The 13763-nt window shown below is 40.8% G+C and overlaps 1 protein-coding gene across 1 annotated transcript in view; it reads right to left on the bottom strand.

The window, feature by feature from the left end:
* Positions 1-2606: 2606 nt before the first annotated feature.
* The window catches only part of bltp1 (bridge-like lipid transfer protein family member 1), an 86535-nt gene continuing 75378 nt past the window's right edge, over positions 2607-13763 (bottom strand). The window contains exons 81-91 of the mRNA XM_084743260.1: positions 13482-13727; positions 13145-13298; positions 11336-11493; positions 10004-10193; positions 9551-9765; positions 8897-9148; positions 8535-8738; positions 6729-6923; positions 5559-5693; positions 4641-4806; positions 2607-3589 (exon numbers count right to left, since the gene is read on the bottom strand). Coding sequence (XP_084599386.1) covers positions 3373-3589; positions 4641-4806; positions 5559-5693; positions 6729-6923; positions 8535-8738; positions 8897-9148; positions 9551-9765; positions 10004-10193; positions 11336-11493; positions 13145-13298; positions 13482-13727 — 2132 coding nt within the window. The 3' untranslated portion in view covers positions 2607-3372. The remainder of the gene's footprint in view (positions 3590-4640; positions 4807-5558; positions 5694-6728; positions 6924-8534; positions 8739-8896; positions 9149-9550; positions 9766-10003; positions 10194-11335; positions 11494-13144; positions 13299-13481; positions 13728-13763) is intronic.

Raw genomic sequence — 13763 nt, 5'->3', positions numbered from 1 at the left:
GAAGGGTGAAGTTTTTCTGGCCAGGTTTAAAAGATGATTAATGACATTCTGTCTCTTTGATTCCTCCACCCTGTCAGCTCCTTGCTAATGAAGACTTTCATTCTGGAAAGAGAACACGCATTTTCCCATAAAACTGCATGTAGGAAACTGTCAAAAGCTCACCTAGTATCTGGTTCCCTTCAAAGCCTAAAACCTTTAATGTTGAAAATTTCTGTATTCTGCAGATAAAATATTCAAACGTTTTCCAGCGTGCCCTTCTATACTTTTTTTTAACTCCACTTCTCCCACTTTATAATTACCTTTTATTATGTCTTACACTCTGCACGTTCACTGGAGGAAGACTGCTTCTATTATATGCTGGTCACTTAATATTTTCTGTCAGATTTTCTTGACTGGGCAGTCCAGAGCTCAGTGGAGACTGTCCAAGCACAGTTTGATCCCGGGCCAGGAAGGACACGGGCAGGAAATTTAAGCTGTTCAACATCTCCGGCCACTTCATGACTTTTTAATGTTTTTTATTCTGTTTTATAATTCAGCAGCAGGACACTATACTGTCGGGAGCGGCTGATGTGTCATTAAGGAGTTCAGATTGCAGGCCGACTGGCTTTTGACTCCATCTGCTGGTCACTTGGCTTTCATGTTAATATGTATACACTGTGGCTCTGTGAAGTGGAAGGAATAAAAGAAATACAGTGCAGTGATGTAAAATAGAAATCACTTCAAAGGAAAGAGTGTGCAGCAGGCAGAATTAATATCAAAAATGATGTCCAGCCCAGGCAGGCGAGAGCAAAGACTTGAGTGCGCTCTCACACTGAGCTGTCTGGGTTTCCTCAGGTGACACCGCCGTAATCTCACAGCAGACATCACAGAGGAAAAGCCGCAGTTCTCTGCCTTTCCACAGTGCCACCGCGCTCTCCTTCGTCCCGCCAACGCACCATCAAAAATGCAAAACCGTGGCACGGAACCAAAAGTAGAACATGGCTCGTGGTGAGCGGGGATATCACAGTGGAAGAGATTAGTGCTGTTAGGGGGGAGTCTTACAGTCGGAGTACTGTATTAACAAAACCCTGTGGTGAGCACAGCAGGCTTTCATGAACGGGGGAGACGAGGTGTTCTGACAAACAGTGGAGGAAAGTAGAAGTAGTTATAAATGACTGAGGGAGTCTTTTCGACTTGCGTGCGCGCTCATTAATTGACCTAAAAACCCAGAACGGAAACAAATCACTGCCTGAAGAAAGAAAATGCATTACCGCTTGGGTTCAACTAATGTGAGACATTTTCAAAAAACATAAATCCACTCCCAGTTCATTAAAGTTTCATTTGAAGTTCTAAACACCTGTCTGACAGCTGTTTCCTGGGAAAAATCCTGCGCCACACAAAGTGATGCCTTTTATCGGATGGAAAATGAGCACTAAAAGCCACAATCGCTTTAAGGTAACAAAAAGAGCACCACCTACAGGGACTAAACTTCATTAAAGGGATAAATCTGGGGGTCTCATAAGTTATGTGAACAGATATCTGCATATGAATGCAGGCTCTGTAGCGCAGGGGTAAGATTTTGGCATTTTCGTTCTGGGTTTCCATTTGTATTGTGAGTAGTATTGATTAATGATGTTTGAGGAGGCCTGGGTGGCAGGTGAACAGTTTGTGTGATGAAGAAAAACGTATTGGCTGAAATGCAATCTCATGAGCCATCAGCTGTTCTCACAGGCATCCCCACAGGCATTACTGCCACTCAAGTTGCTAATCAGAATGTAAACAATGGCCGGTGAACAAGAGAGGCCCAGATATCCATTATCCAGATATCCGCTGGCTGGAGCCCTGAAACATCGGTTGTTGCCCCCTAGTCGCCAAATGATAGCTAATGGGTTTCTGAGATTGAGGGTCTCACAAGAGACATATTAAAAAAAAAAAAAAGACTGGTCAAAATGGAGGGTGCAGAATCCTGTTTTTTAGTCCCATGTATGAGACAAGTCCCAGCAACAATCACTCCTACGTTTCCCACAATGCAACAAGTAGCAACTCCACATCCCCAGTTTGTAATGTTGGTTTCCCCTCCTCCAACCCAAGCCTGATGACATCACTATGACATCATTAGGGTTATTTTTTTCCAGACTCCTCCACAGGATCGCTGCAGGTTTTAACTTGTTAAATTTAAGACTTTAAGATATTTTTAAATACCATTATGAATGTAATTTAACACAGTATTTCATGTCCACACTGACAAAAAAGTGCAAAGGATATGAAGGAAAATCTGAGTCCATGTTGATTTTTTTGTTCTAGTTGTTACGCAGTGATCAAAGAAATTGAGGTTAATGCAACTTGATGACTCACTAACATGAACTTCTCAATCCAATCAATTTTTAAGACCAGTCAAGATTATGTTTAAGACATTTTAAGGCCTAAATTGTTATTGTTGGATTTAAGACTTCTTAAGACCAGTGGAACCTCTGCTCAGTGCTACAGAAGACATTATTCACAAGCAGTTGTACTCCTCAAGACGAGAGAAATGACTTAGAGAAATGGCATATTTCTAAAATTGAAAGTAAAAATGCCCGTTAAAATGATTTCAAGCAAACGCCAAATTAAGAGACCTGAGCTTCATCTAAAATTGAACGGCAATATTTTTATTAAGTTAGGAAATCAACACATTTAAGAAATTTAATTATATACACTGGCTCTACTGTATGGATTAAAAAAAGACAAAAATAAGCTTGACACACCAAGCTAATACATGTTATAGACTTTGCATTTCACATACCCATAAATAGTAATCTTGGTTCAAATTATAATTACAATTTCATCCTCATAACTGCATGGATGATGTGCCGTAACCTCCCAATATTTATTTGTTCACATCAAATAATAAAAAAAAGAAATCAAGAACACTGTCACTGAACTGTTCTTAAATATCTTAAAACTACGCTATAAAATACATAAAGCATATCTACCATGTGTTCCATGGGAAACAAAGAAAAGGCAATGGTTTAAGAAATCATTTCTCATGAAATATTGGTAAGCCTTAAAATAAACTTTCAACCGATTTCAGTAAGGTCATTTAGAACAGGTAAAAGAGGCAGGGTTTTACCGTTAAAGCAGTCAAATTATACTAACATCTGCTACTTTGTTCAAAATATACAGAGAATAACATTGGTGCAAAACGCTTCAGTCAGAACTGCTAGTGGCGTGTACCACAGTAAACATCTAAGCTGAACTTCACAGGTAAAATGGGCATGTTTGACAGAGGTGTGTGTGTGTGTGTGTGTGTGTGTGTTGTACAGTAGTGGCCTTTGTAATACAGTATTTTATCCAGTGTTTGTGACCTGTAGCTAACTTACTGCACAGCTTTTGTTACAGTGGTTTGAGTATTCCTTAGTGTTCCTCTTTGTCTCTGCCTTTCTTGTCCTTCTCGTCCTGCAAGGCGGTGCCCAGCTTCTTGATGAGCACTGACAGAACCTTGTCCAGCGGGTCCATCACGCCCCTCTGCAGCCACTTGGGAATCGTAGTCCTGGCGTGGTGGAAGCCCAGCTTTTGCAAGATGTAGTCCACACCCACTGGATCGATCTTACGTCCTGTCCAGGAGATGAGCCTGAAGACAGAAGACATGTTAAGTTTAGTCAGTAGACATGTTTACATCAGTGTGTTTTTATGCACGTTCTGAACCATGAAAAGAATTCCTGATGACGTCTTTACATGGTGACTGGTTTTGTTTCTTCTTCTTATGAGGTTTATTGGTCGTTGGAAAACAACTGGCTGTTTCCAGTTCCCAACCTCTGCTTCTTCTACTCTGTTTATTTAACGTAGCCTAAACCGCTCAGCTCTGGTGAAACTACGCTTTGCCTTGTTTATTCGCTCTAATAAAAAATAGATAATATGGAACGTAATTTTTTCACATAGTGAGAACTTTCCATTTTAATACTATAAGTACATTACTGCTAATATTTGTATTTTATTTTTTATTTTTACAGGATTTTCACATTGAAGTATTTCTACTTCTAACTAAGTAAAGGGATTCTCTGAATGCACAGCTCAATGCAAAGCTTTCAGTCAAAACTCACAGTAAAAAACCTCAGAGGAAGTCTCAGGACAAAAATACACAAACACAACAGGCTTCATGACAACAGCGTGAAATGAGATTTAAACAGCAGAAATAACCTGCATGAATGTAAGGAAATTTTAATTTAGCGTTAATTTTTGTTTCTGTTTTTGATTCCTTTACATCTTTAGCTTGATTTTCAATGTTTTGAACTTGTTTTTCTTTATAGTTGACTACATACAAAAAAAGGCCCATGTTTTAAGTCAGAATGACGAATGATTTGTGACTTTCTCTCAAAAAAAAACATAAATTGAAAAAAAAAAAAAGCTAAATTTGTGTGACATTCTCTAATAGTCTTAACAATGATGCATGACAGCTTTTTCTATGTGCGGATTTGCGTGTTTGGTCTGTGCGTCACTGTACAAATCTGGTTTGGCAACGAGGTCACAGATGCTTACAGTGACACAAATGCTCTTTTCTGTTTTCTCCTTCGATGGTTTCCAATGAGCATTATTCATGAACGAGCTTTGTGAGTCAGAGTCCGTCACATGTAAAGGGTGTGTGCGTCTGAAAACACTCTGCTGTGCGGCAGAGCAGAGCTGACCTGAGAGTCGGTTCCAAGTGCCAGGTGTTGCACATGAACTCCCTCCAGTCCACCGTGGTGTAGTTGATGCTGTCGTCCTTGTCCTTGTCCGTGGAGCTTTCATCGTGCTGGGCCGTGGGGCTCTTCTGTCCCGGCCGAGCCGCGAACATCCGCGGGGCGAAAAGGGCTGGGGACACAGGGGGGGAGACACGATAAGGCTGTCACTGCCTGGATGTTTTCTTTTTAACATGGCAAACACATTCAACAACACCCAGAAGTAGAACACAATAAAGCACCTTCAGAGTATAGATCCAGACTCTATTCACATTCAAATACCCATCTGCCCCACTTTAATTAATCGGGTTTAATCAAACCCTGATGAAAATCTTTACTGCTCGCCTCTGTTCTCCTTCTATTCAGCTGCAGAAATCAACAGAACAAAGTCCCGGCACTGTTTTAATTGTCATGAAGAATGCGAGGTTGCCAGAATAAAGAGTGCTAATTTGTTCCTCTCTGACAATGTGAAGCCCATTAAAATGCTGCCTGCATTGGGCGTCCCTGACCTCCCTGCTGCGTGTGGAAATAACACTCAGCTTCCTGCGTCTCATGCTGCTCTGCAAAATGTGTCCGACAGCATACAAACAGCTTCACAGGTACAGAGGCAGACAGATGTGGTTCATCTTGTTATTCCTCCTCGGATAGTTTGAGAAGTCGTTTTCTTGACGTACTGTACTGTAGAGCGCCGTGTCTAGAACTATGAAGGCGTTTTCACTCGTGAATCAAATTTTCATTGCTGCACCTGTTGTAGGTGACTCATGGATGTGTCCCACAGAGCGTGGACACTTGATATGACTCAACGTCAATTGTTTTCTCAACGACTGGCTGAGTGAAAACGGTTTTTAGATTAAAGAATGAATGAATTGTTGTAAAGACAAAAACCTTTCTCCTTCTCCTTCAGGTAGGCGGACACCAGGTCATGAAGAAACATGATGAGCTCAGCGTCCATGGTGACACAGATGTGGTCTGTAAACTCTGTCACCACGCTGCACTCCACTTTGGGTTTGCTGTTAGAGTCTGGAACAAAGAAAAACATTAGAATTAACTTTTAAAGTGGAGCTGCAATGATTACTCCATTAGTCGAACCCCAAAAAATGAATTACTTACTATTTTGAGTATAATTAAATTAATCGTTTCGGTCATTTTACAAACAAAAGTATCAAATATTTTCAGGTTCCAACTTCTTGTGAGGCTCTGTGGATGAACTCTTAAACATTTATTTTTATTTGGTGTGCAGGCCACACGTTTACAGTAAGAGAATCACTGTAGGCCTGCAACAATGATAAATGAAAATTATATTGTTAAAATAAAATAATCTAAAATAATGCAAGCCTTTGCATAGCAAAAGTGTAGTATGCTTGTGGGTGTGTCTTTTTTCCCATATTTTTTGTTGTATCATCAACATTTATATACAACCAATGGATTTCTGATTAAATTGCCAAGTAGAGCACAAACTTGTTTACATGATCACAAAGTTCTTCATAGATGGCGTCTTTACTTCGCTCTAAAAGTAACAACAGATTGGTTCATTTTACTTTAACATGTACAAGATCTTGAATTAATGCAAGATTTGGTGCAGAGAAATGTAGGAAATTAGTTTTAAAGTACTTTTTTCTTTTTTTTTTTCAAGGGGGAGGACCCCCAGACCCACATCATTCCAAGTTTGCCCCCCCCCCACCCCCATGTACAGGCAGTCAGGTGTTGTGTGTGGAGCAGGAAGCTTTTTTTCCTTCATTCTTTCCCTCCAGATCTTTGGTTTTGGATGTTTTTACAGCTTGTAAATAGTTTGTTTGATCTTCTCCTCCTCTTTGTGGATTTTTAAAAAGTTTTTCACTTGAAAAATGTCCCTGCAGTGAGTTTGTGATTATTTGGCTAAAGATTTCTCTATCTATCTTTTATACAGCTTACGGTGATCTCTCCCTCGCTGCAACCGACACAACCTCTCGTCACGGTAGATCGCTCTCAGTGTTTCAATCTTTCAGAATGATGGACGGCCTTCGGATTTATCTTCCCTAGTTAAAAAAAATTCTGTCAGTGACCTCTGAGTCCTACCTGTTAGAGAGGGCTCATCAGGATCTTGCACGTGGATGGACTTGAAGTCCAGTTGCATTCTTGGAAGAGCAAAGATTGTCTCGGTTTCGTGGTTGTAGCTGGAGGAGCTGCAGAAGCTGCTCAGCAGACTGGAGCTCTTGGCAGCCGAGCCGCTCTCTTGGTTGTTGGCTTCCACGTTCCTGAGCAAGTTCAACTCTGAAACAAGAGATAAGAGGCGTCAAAACTCTTCTGAGCTGAAGGTCATGTTCACACTTCTCTGCTTTTCTGCTTTGTTAAATACTATCTGCACCTATTTTACATTTAAGATAACAGGCAGCTACTGAAGAGAAAGTCAGACAAAAAAAGCTCTTTTGGAAAAACTTCTTTTGCTCAGAGCTGTCTGAAGTTAAAAAAGTTTGAAATTTGAGACATTTACACTCAGTTGTCACTTTATTATTTAAACTTAGCTAAACTTAATGCTGTTTAATACACCAACTCTGCAATCAATTCTAATTTCATGACAGTCATATCAGTATTTGTCGATTTTGTTTGATTTGAGTGCTGTTGAACTGCACTGTATCATACTGAGAGGTGTTTACAATAATTTTTCTATCACATTTACATAAGTGAAAGTAGTATGTATGACCATATAGTGTGTACGATTAATCCTGATGGGTACAGTTTTTTTCAAATCTATCTGAAGAACACTGGCATGTCCACATATACAGTATATTACAACAGTTTTGGTTGCTGTAGTTATTCCTTCTTTTCATTATGGTCGTTGAGAGATCCAGTTTGAGTTCACGTTGCTGTGTAAGTGGTGTTTTCAGAAAGGCTGAACTCTTATGACCCCTCAAATCTTATTTTAATTTAGGGGGAGAAAGTGGTGAAAATAAGCCCTGGACTCATCTGCTTGGAGAAGGGGTTGTTCTAGTCATTGCCAGTCATGTATTGACTGGGGGGACATCCCCCCCCCCTTCCCCCTACGATCTGTGCCCAAGCCCCTCCCTCTCTGCCAGCAGTGGTGCAGCTGATCTCTTCCTGTAGGAGCTGGCAGTCATGGAGGATCATTAATGTAATGTGGTGGCACCTGTGTGGGCACCCACCAAAGCTATAAGTACCTGCCTGTTCTGTTTCTTTTCTCTCCCCTTGGCTCCAAATATCCAGGTTTAAGTTTGTTTTGACCTTTTGCTGCTGTCAACACTCACATATGCACTCATCCACACAGTCCTCTCAATACTGATGCCATCCATTTCCACATCTCATGCTTTTTCTAAACAGTTATGTTGGTTTATTTTCTGATAAAATGCTAAATTGGCTAAACTTGTCTCTTCTCTCTATGCCACATACATTGGGGTCAGTTTGTTGTGGAACTTATCCTTTTACATATCTATCATATATACATATTGTTACACATTTTTTTCCAGTATCATTAAGAAGTTCAGTATTTACGCTACAAGCCACAGCAGGCCAGCATCTGCAATGGCAAAATCTGACCTAGAAATGGTCCACACACAGAGGTGATTTGAAATTTTCTGAAGAATCTAGCATCCTGACAGCAAAATAAAAAATAAATGATTTTAAGGACAGCCATGGCAGGCAAAAAAACCCAAACAAACAACAAACCAAATCAAAACATTTTTTCATTCACTAGTCAACAGAGAAGTCCAAACATTTGGGTTTCTTGCTACACTTTGACTATTTCGACAAAACCAGTTGCAGCACAAACACAATGTTCAGATTTATGCTCTGAAAATATGCAAACTGGTGCATATTTTATGAAATAATGCGTGATTTGCATTAAATAGGTAAAAAAAAAAAGGTTACCTTCATTCCTCATGGCAGTGACGTAGTTGAACCATTCTTTGACAGTAGCGACTCCATGTGGGGGGTTTTCATGCCTCCGGCGGGTTATTTTAGTTATGGTGGCCATCGGGCTTTCAAGAGCACCACAGGGTTTGGTGACCATGGTGTTATGGCCAAGATGAAAATCCAGTGTCTGAACGATGTAGGTAGAATCATCTTTGGAGCCTTGAGGTAGACACCAAGGTCAGTCATCAAAAGGGTATTACAGTACCAAACTCGAGTGTATAAATCCAGAATTATCTGTGATCTAACTGTGCGACTAAAATATATTTTCACAACAGATTAGACAAAAGAAGTCCCTCAAAATGAATGTTTTGTCTCACCGTCCTCCCAGATCTTCTGTGCCTCTGTCCAGAAGGCGATGTTGGGCTCCTCCAGGTGGAACAGAGCCCACGACTTGGAGCGGAAGTTGGGCCCGTGGAAGCAGGCCAGAGTCATGTGATTGCCATGGAGGCTCATTGAACCGCCCAGCTGCACAGCGTCCTCGGGCAGAGGCATCTGGAAGAGGGAGATGTGGCAGCCGGCGATTACCTTCAGCACCCCGGGCCAGTGGCGGTGATGGGCTGCATCCATGTCTGTGTGACAGAGACGGTCAAGAGACACAAAATGAGATGTGAGGGGGAGTGGGGGGGGCGGAGGCAGACAAATCAGTTCTGACCTGAACACGAGACATGGTGCTAGTGCTGGCAGGATCAGTTTTTATGTTGTTTTCATCCTTATATGGCCTCCAGTCTTTTTAATTGTATGCTACTTGTGCTTTTTGTTTGTTTTTAATTATCTCAGGAGCATGTTTGATTACATTCTGTTGTTGAAGCACCTTGTCAACTGTTTGAAAAAGTGGTATACAAATTAAGCTTATTAGAATTACAAATCATTTTACTTTCTTCAACCAGCACGACTGCCTGAGACACTTGCTGTGCCACAGCCTGAATTAAAGATTTCACCCAGCAGCAGAAAAGAGAAAGAGGTTTGCTTACAAAGCTCTGCCGCTCCTTTCTCAGTGTTGATGGGGGTTTTGGGGGGCAGGTAGGGTCCAGGGCCCCAGGTGGACAGGGCCCGCTTGCTGGTGTCGAACTGCTGAGTGAAAAACTCCTGCAGCTTCATGCCGATCTTGATGAGGTCTGGCGTGGTGGAGCGTGAAATGATCACTTGGAAAATGTCCCACTGCAAGTCTCCATGGACAAAGATCTCACTGGAAGGATGGGAGAGGAAGAGAGGGGGAGGGGAAAGGTTGAGAAACAGGGAGATTAGAGATTAAAACAGTTCAAACTGTTGAAAACATTTTAAAAAAAGCAAAAAAGCAGATGGAAATAGAAGAGATTAAACATCACTGCATCTGGACCATCCACACAGTAAATATTGTATTTGTCTCATCACGTAGGCAGAGGTGTTGTGTTGCATGATAAGCCTTTGCTGACATCATTTCACACCTTTTCTCTGATAGGCTGGTGTCAACAGTGCACAGGTTGACTTTCCACTCATCCTGCAGCTGCAGATCAGCATTGCTGAAAACTCCCATCAGGATGCTGGAACCCATGTAGTCCACACGTGCCTCCGTTGACCCCATGGTGATCTGGATCTTATGGCTTGGCTGCTGGTTGGGATGTTCAGAGATGTGGGCTACAAAACAGACAGTAAATGGTTAACACTGTGGTGTTAAGCTGCCATCAAACTGGATGAGAGAGAAACTGATTTGGAAGAATGTTATGAGAAATAAACAAACAGGGTTTATTTAAACTGAACTAACAGTTCTCTTCAGACCAAAAGACCCAGCAGGTTGTAAAAGTGTTCACCCCTCCAGGTTTTTACCTCATTTTCTGCTAAAGACTGAGATGATGTAACATTAAAATGAAAAAACTTTTTTTTGAATGTTACATTATTGAATTAAAGTTAAAGATTTAAATAGCAAAGGTACGCCGATTATACCCTGGTTTCCATGTCTTGTCTTTGACAAATTCTATTAATTGTAGACTAGAGGTTGTATAATTGTGTAATCAGTATTAAAAAAAGATGAGATTCGCTTACATAAAATTAAGTGGTCAATTTAGCCATTTGCTTAATTTAATTAAAGAAATAATAAAATTTTTACCTCACTTCAGTATCAAGAACACACAGTGGTGTGTTAGGGGCAGCAGGGCAATACTCCAAGATTAAACAGGTAAATTTATGGGGGGGGGGGGGGATTATGAGATAAAAATCTTGGATATTCTTTGAGAAAAACCTCACAAATCTATGAAAAAAATCTTGAATGTTCTCTGAAATTATAAAGGCATAAATTTGTGAGAACAAAGCCAGAAATTCTCTGAGATTAAAGTAATAAATCTACAAGAAAAGAAACTCTACAAGTCTTATTCTTGGACAAAAATTCAAATGTTACATTTTTCAAAACAATTTTGCATTACCCAAAACAGTATAAAAAGTCAGAGTGCAATCTGTGACATGAGATAAAAAGCTGCAGCAGGAGTGTCATTTTTTATAAATGCAAATAACATGCAAAAATGTCCTATATTTGCTTATTTATATATTATATACTATTATAACATCAAATGCAACACATAAAAATATATATATTTACGGTAAGTGTAAGAGAGTAAATAGGAGCAAAATGTGTTATAAAGGCTGTATCCTCTCACTGCACAGCTGCCAGTGTTGTGTGTGAACTCTGTCCACATTCACAGTTTACACTCTGCTACAACGAGAACTGCTAATGAGTTGTGGAAAAACACCAGATGTCTTGAAAAGTTGATGTTTTGTTTACTTACAGACCATCTCCAGGGTGTTCACGTCTATATTGCCACCCACCACCCCACCCTTGGAGTCGAGCTTGGAGCGGCCGAGGCCGACAGACATGCTGATCTCACGGTCCCGGTTGCTGCCCACAGACAGTCGGCCCTGACTCTTCAGCCCGCTGGTCGTCCAGCTGTGGGGGCAAACACAACAGTGAACGCTGCTGAAACGCTGCTGAATAATGAAGGAGTGCTCTCTATGAAAGATAAATGACTCTCAATGCAAGACCTTCCCCAGGAATAAACACAGGTAACTGAAAAGGAAAAGACCGGTCGAGTCTGTCTGATTGACAAGCCAACATTAGACAAATGATTTATGTACTTCAGCTAGCATGATATCATGTCATTATTAAACCATTTGCTAATATCCAAGTACAACTTTGTGGTGAACCTTTTCGCTTGTGCGATTCTTTCATTGTGTAAATATTTTTATGACGGAAGAATATTCTGAAGTCCTAAATTATTTAATCTCAAGCTGACTGGGTGAGGAGGAGGCAGGAGACATATGTGTTGCTCAGAGAGCCCAAACTTTTCCAGACTAGAAGATGATTTTTACTTCATGAAGACGCAGAGCTCATGAAACAGTGCTGCCTGGGTGTTGTGTTTGTCACTGATTCAGCAAGATTTTATACAATTCTGCTTTACCTGCAGAGATAAAAGTTGTAACAACTGCATAAAGCAAAATACAATGGCGTATAAGAGATGAATTGAGCCCATAAGGGGGATGCTGAATGGATGGATAGCAGGAGATAAAAGTGCGAATTGTAGCAAGGAGACACCCCAGAGACATCGGTGAAGCAGCTGATTCTCCCAATAAATGTAAATAAATGACGCTGGCCAGCTCAATCAATAACATTCTCAGCTTTAACACATATCTTCACCTTTACTTTCTGAACTCATTCTTTCTCACGAAGGCAGTGCTTTGAAGCCAGTATTATAAAATGTGATTGGACATTTTCTGTCCAACAGCAGGAGTCACTTCACTAAAAACAGCTTTCATGCCTAATGTGAGCCCCTCTTATAAATATTTGCCAGAATTCTTACTTCCAAATTTAAGTTTGAGGCCGATTTTAAGCAGCACTCGGAGGATTTATCTATACAAGCCCTGAGGGTGGGAGTGTACTTATGTCTGTTTATGTATAAATATGTATTAAGTATTGCATCAGCTGTTATATTTTTGCAGAGAGGGTTTTCAAACACTACGAACTGTTACAAAAAACATAGCTAAAGTAGGGATATTTACTAGTTCATTTTTCATAAAAATAGCATTTAATTAGTCTTGCAATACCAGACAATCAGAGATCTCACCGCCTACTGCTTGTCTGGGGATTTCTAAATGCAAGGTAGATGTTAGAATGGTGGCGAGAACAGCTGTTAACAAACCTACACCTTGTAAAGTTTTTCCATGAACAAGCCTGGCTGGAAATTATCTGCCCCTGTTCCCACACACTGTCACCACCTCAATATGAAGGGCCAGTTTTCTGTTTTTTAATGATTTTTATTCAATTTTAGTGATGAAACCCGGGAGACTGCTCAGTTTTGACTGAGCAAAGCTTCACAGACTGGTTTGTGAGTCGTTTGTGAACATTTAATATATACATGCTAAAATGCAATAAATATTTTCAGAAACGGAACTAAATACAATAATAATGTAAAGAAATAATCATTTACCAATAATATAATGTTTATTCACTTGTATGCTTGGCCATAGCATGCACTTACTTTAGACAACTTATGGGAATAAAAATATAAACATTAAAAGGAGCAGAAAATGTGACCACTTACGTATTGTTTCCCATGACGTTGCTCATGTTCATTTGGACGGTGAGCTGTTTCAGGTTGATAGCGAACACGACGAGGGTCTCCCACGGCGACCCCTGCTGACCTGCTGCCTTACCGTTCTTACTGAAGGAAGGAGTCGATGTTTTTGTCACCGAATCTAGACGAGAATGAACGAAAGATTCAGGTAAAAGGCAGTCAAGGAAGAATGAGCACGTTGTTAATGTCATCAGAGCATTTTCCATTTATTAAACATTATTTCACTCTGACCTACAACACCAAGCATTTTACATCACAGTGTATGTTTTGGTGACTATGTTCCACCTGGAGCATTTGTAATTACCTCTCCTAGGAGCAGATGAATCTGACACGCTCCTGGTTCGTCCGGGTGCGGGGGACTTGAGGTGTCCCAGGCTGCCTGGGGACATGTTGCTTCCTGTGGTGTGCTCTGAGAAAACGTTGGGGGATTGGGGCATGTGCTGCGTCCCGGTGCTTCCGTCCCACGTCCTCCAGTAGGCTTTCCGGCTAGACTCTGGGGACAGATGTTGGGTGACGTTTTCGGCTGAGTCGGGGGTGGCGGGGCCAGAGGCTAAAACAAGGTAAAGGTTGAGAGATGTAAGTAAAG

The sequence above is a fragment of the Lutjanus erythropterus genome, chromosome 18 (assembly GCF_056507025.1).
Source record: "Lutjanus erythropterus isolate fLutEry1 chromosome 18, fLutEry1.hap2, whole genome shotgun sequence".
In the NCBI taxonomy this organism is placed as follows: Eukaryota; Metazoa; Chordata; class Actinopteri; order Lutjaniformes; family Lutjanidae; genus Lutjanus; species Lutjanus erythropterus.
Note: the sequence above shows the minus strand (reverse complement) of the source record. Positions and strands in the feature narration are given on the sequence as shown.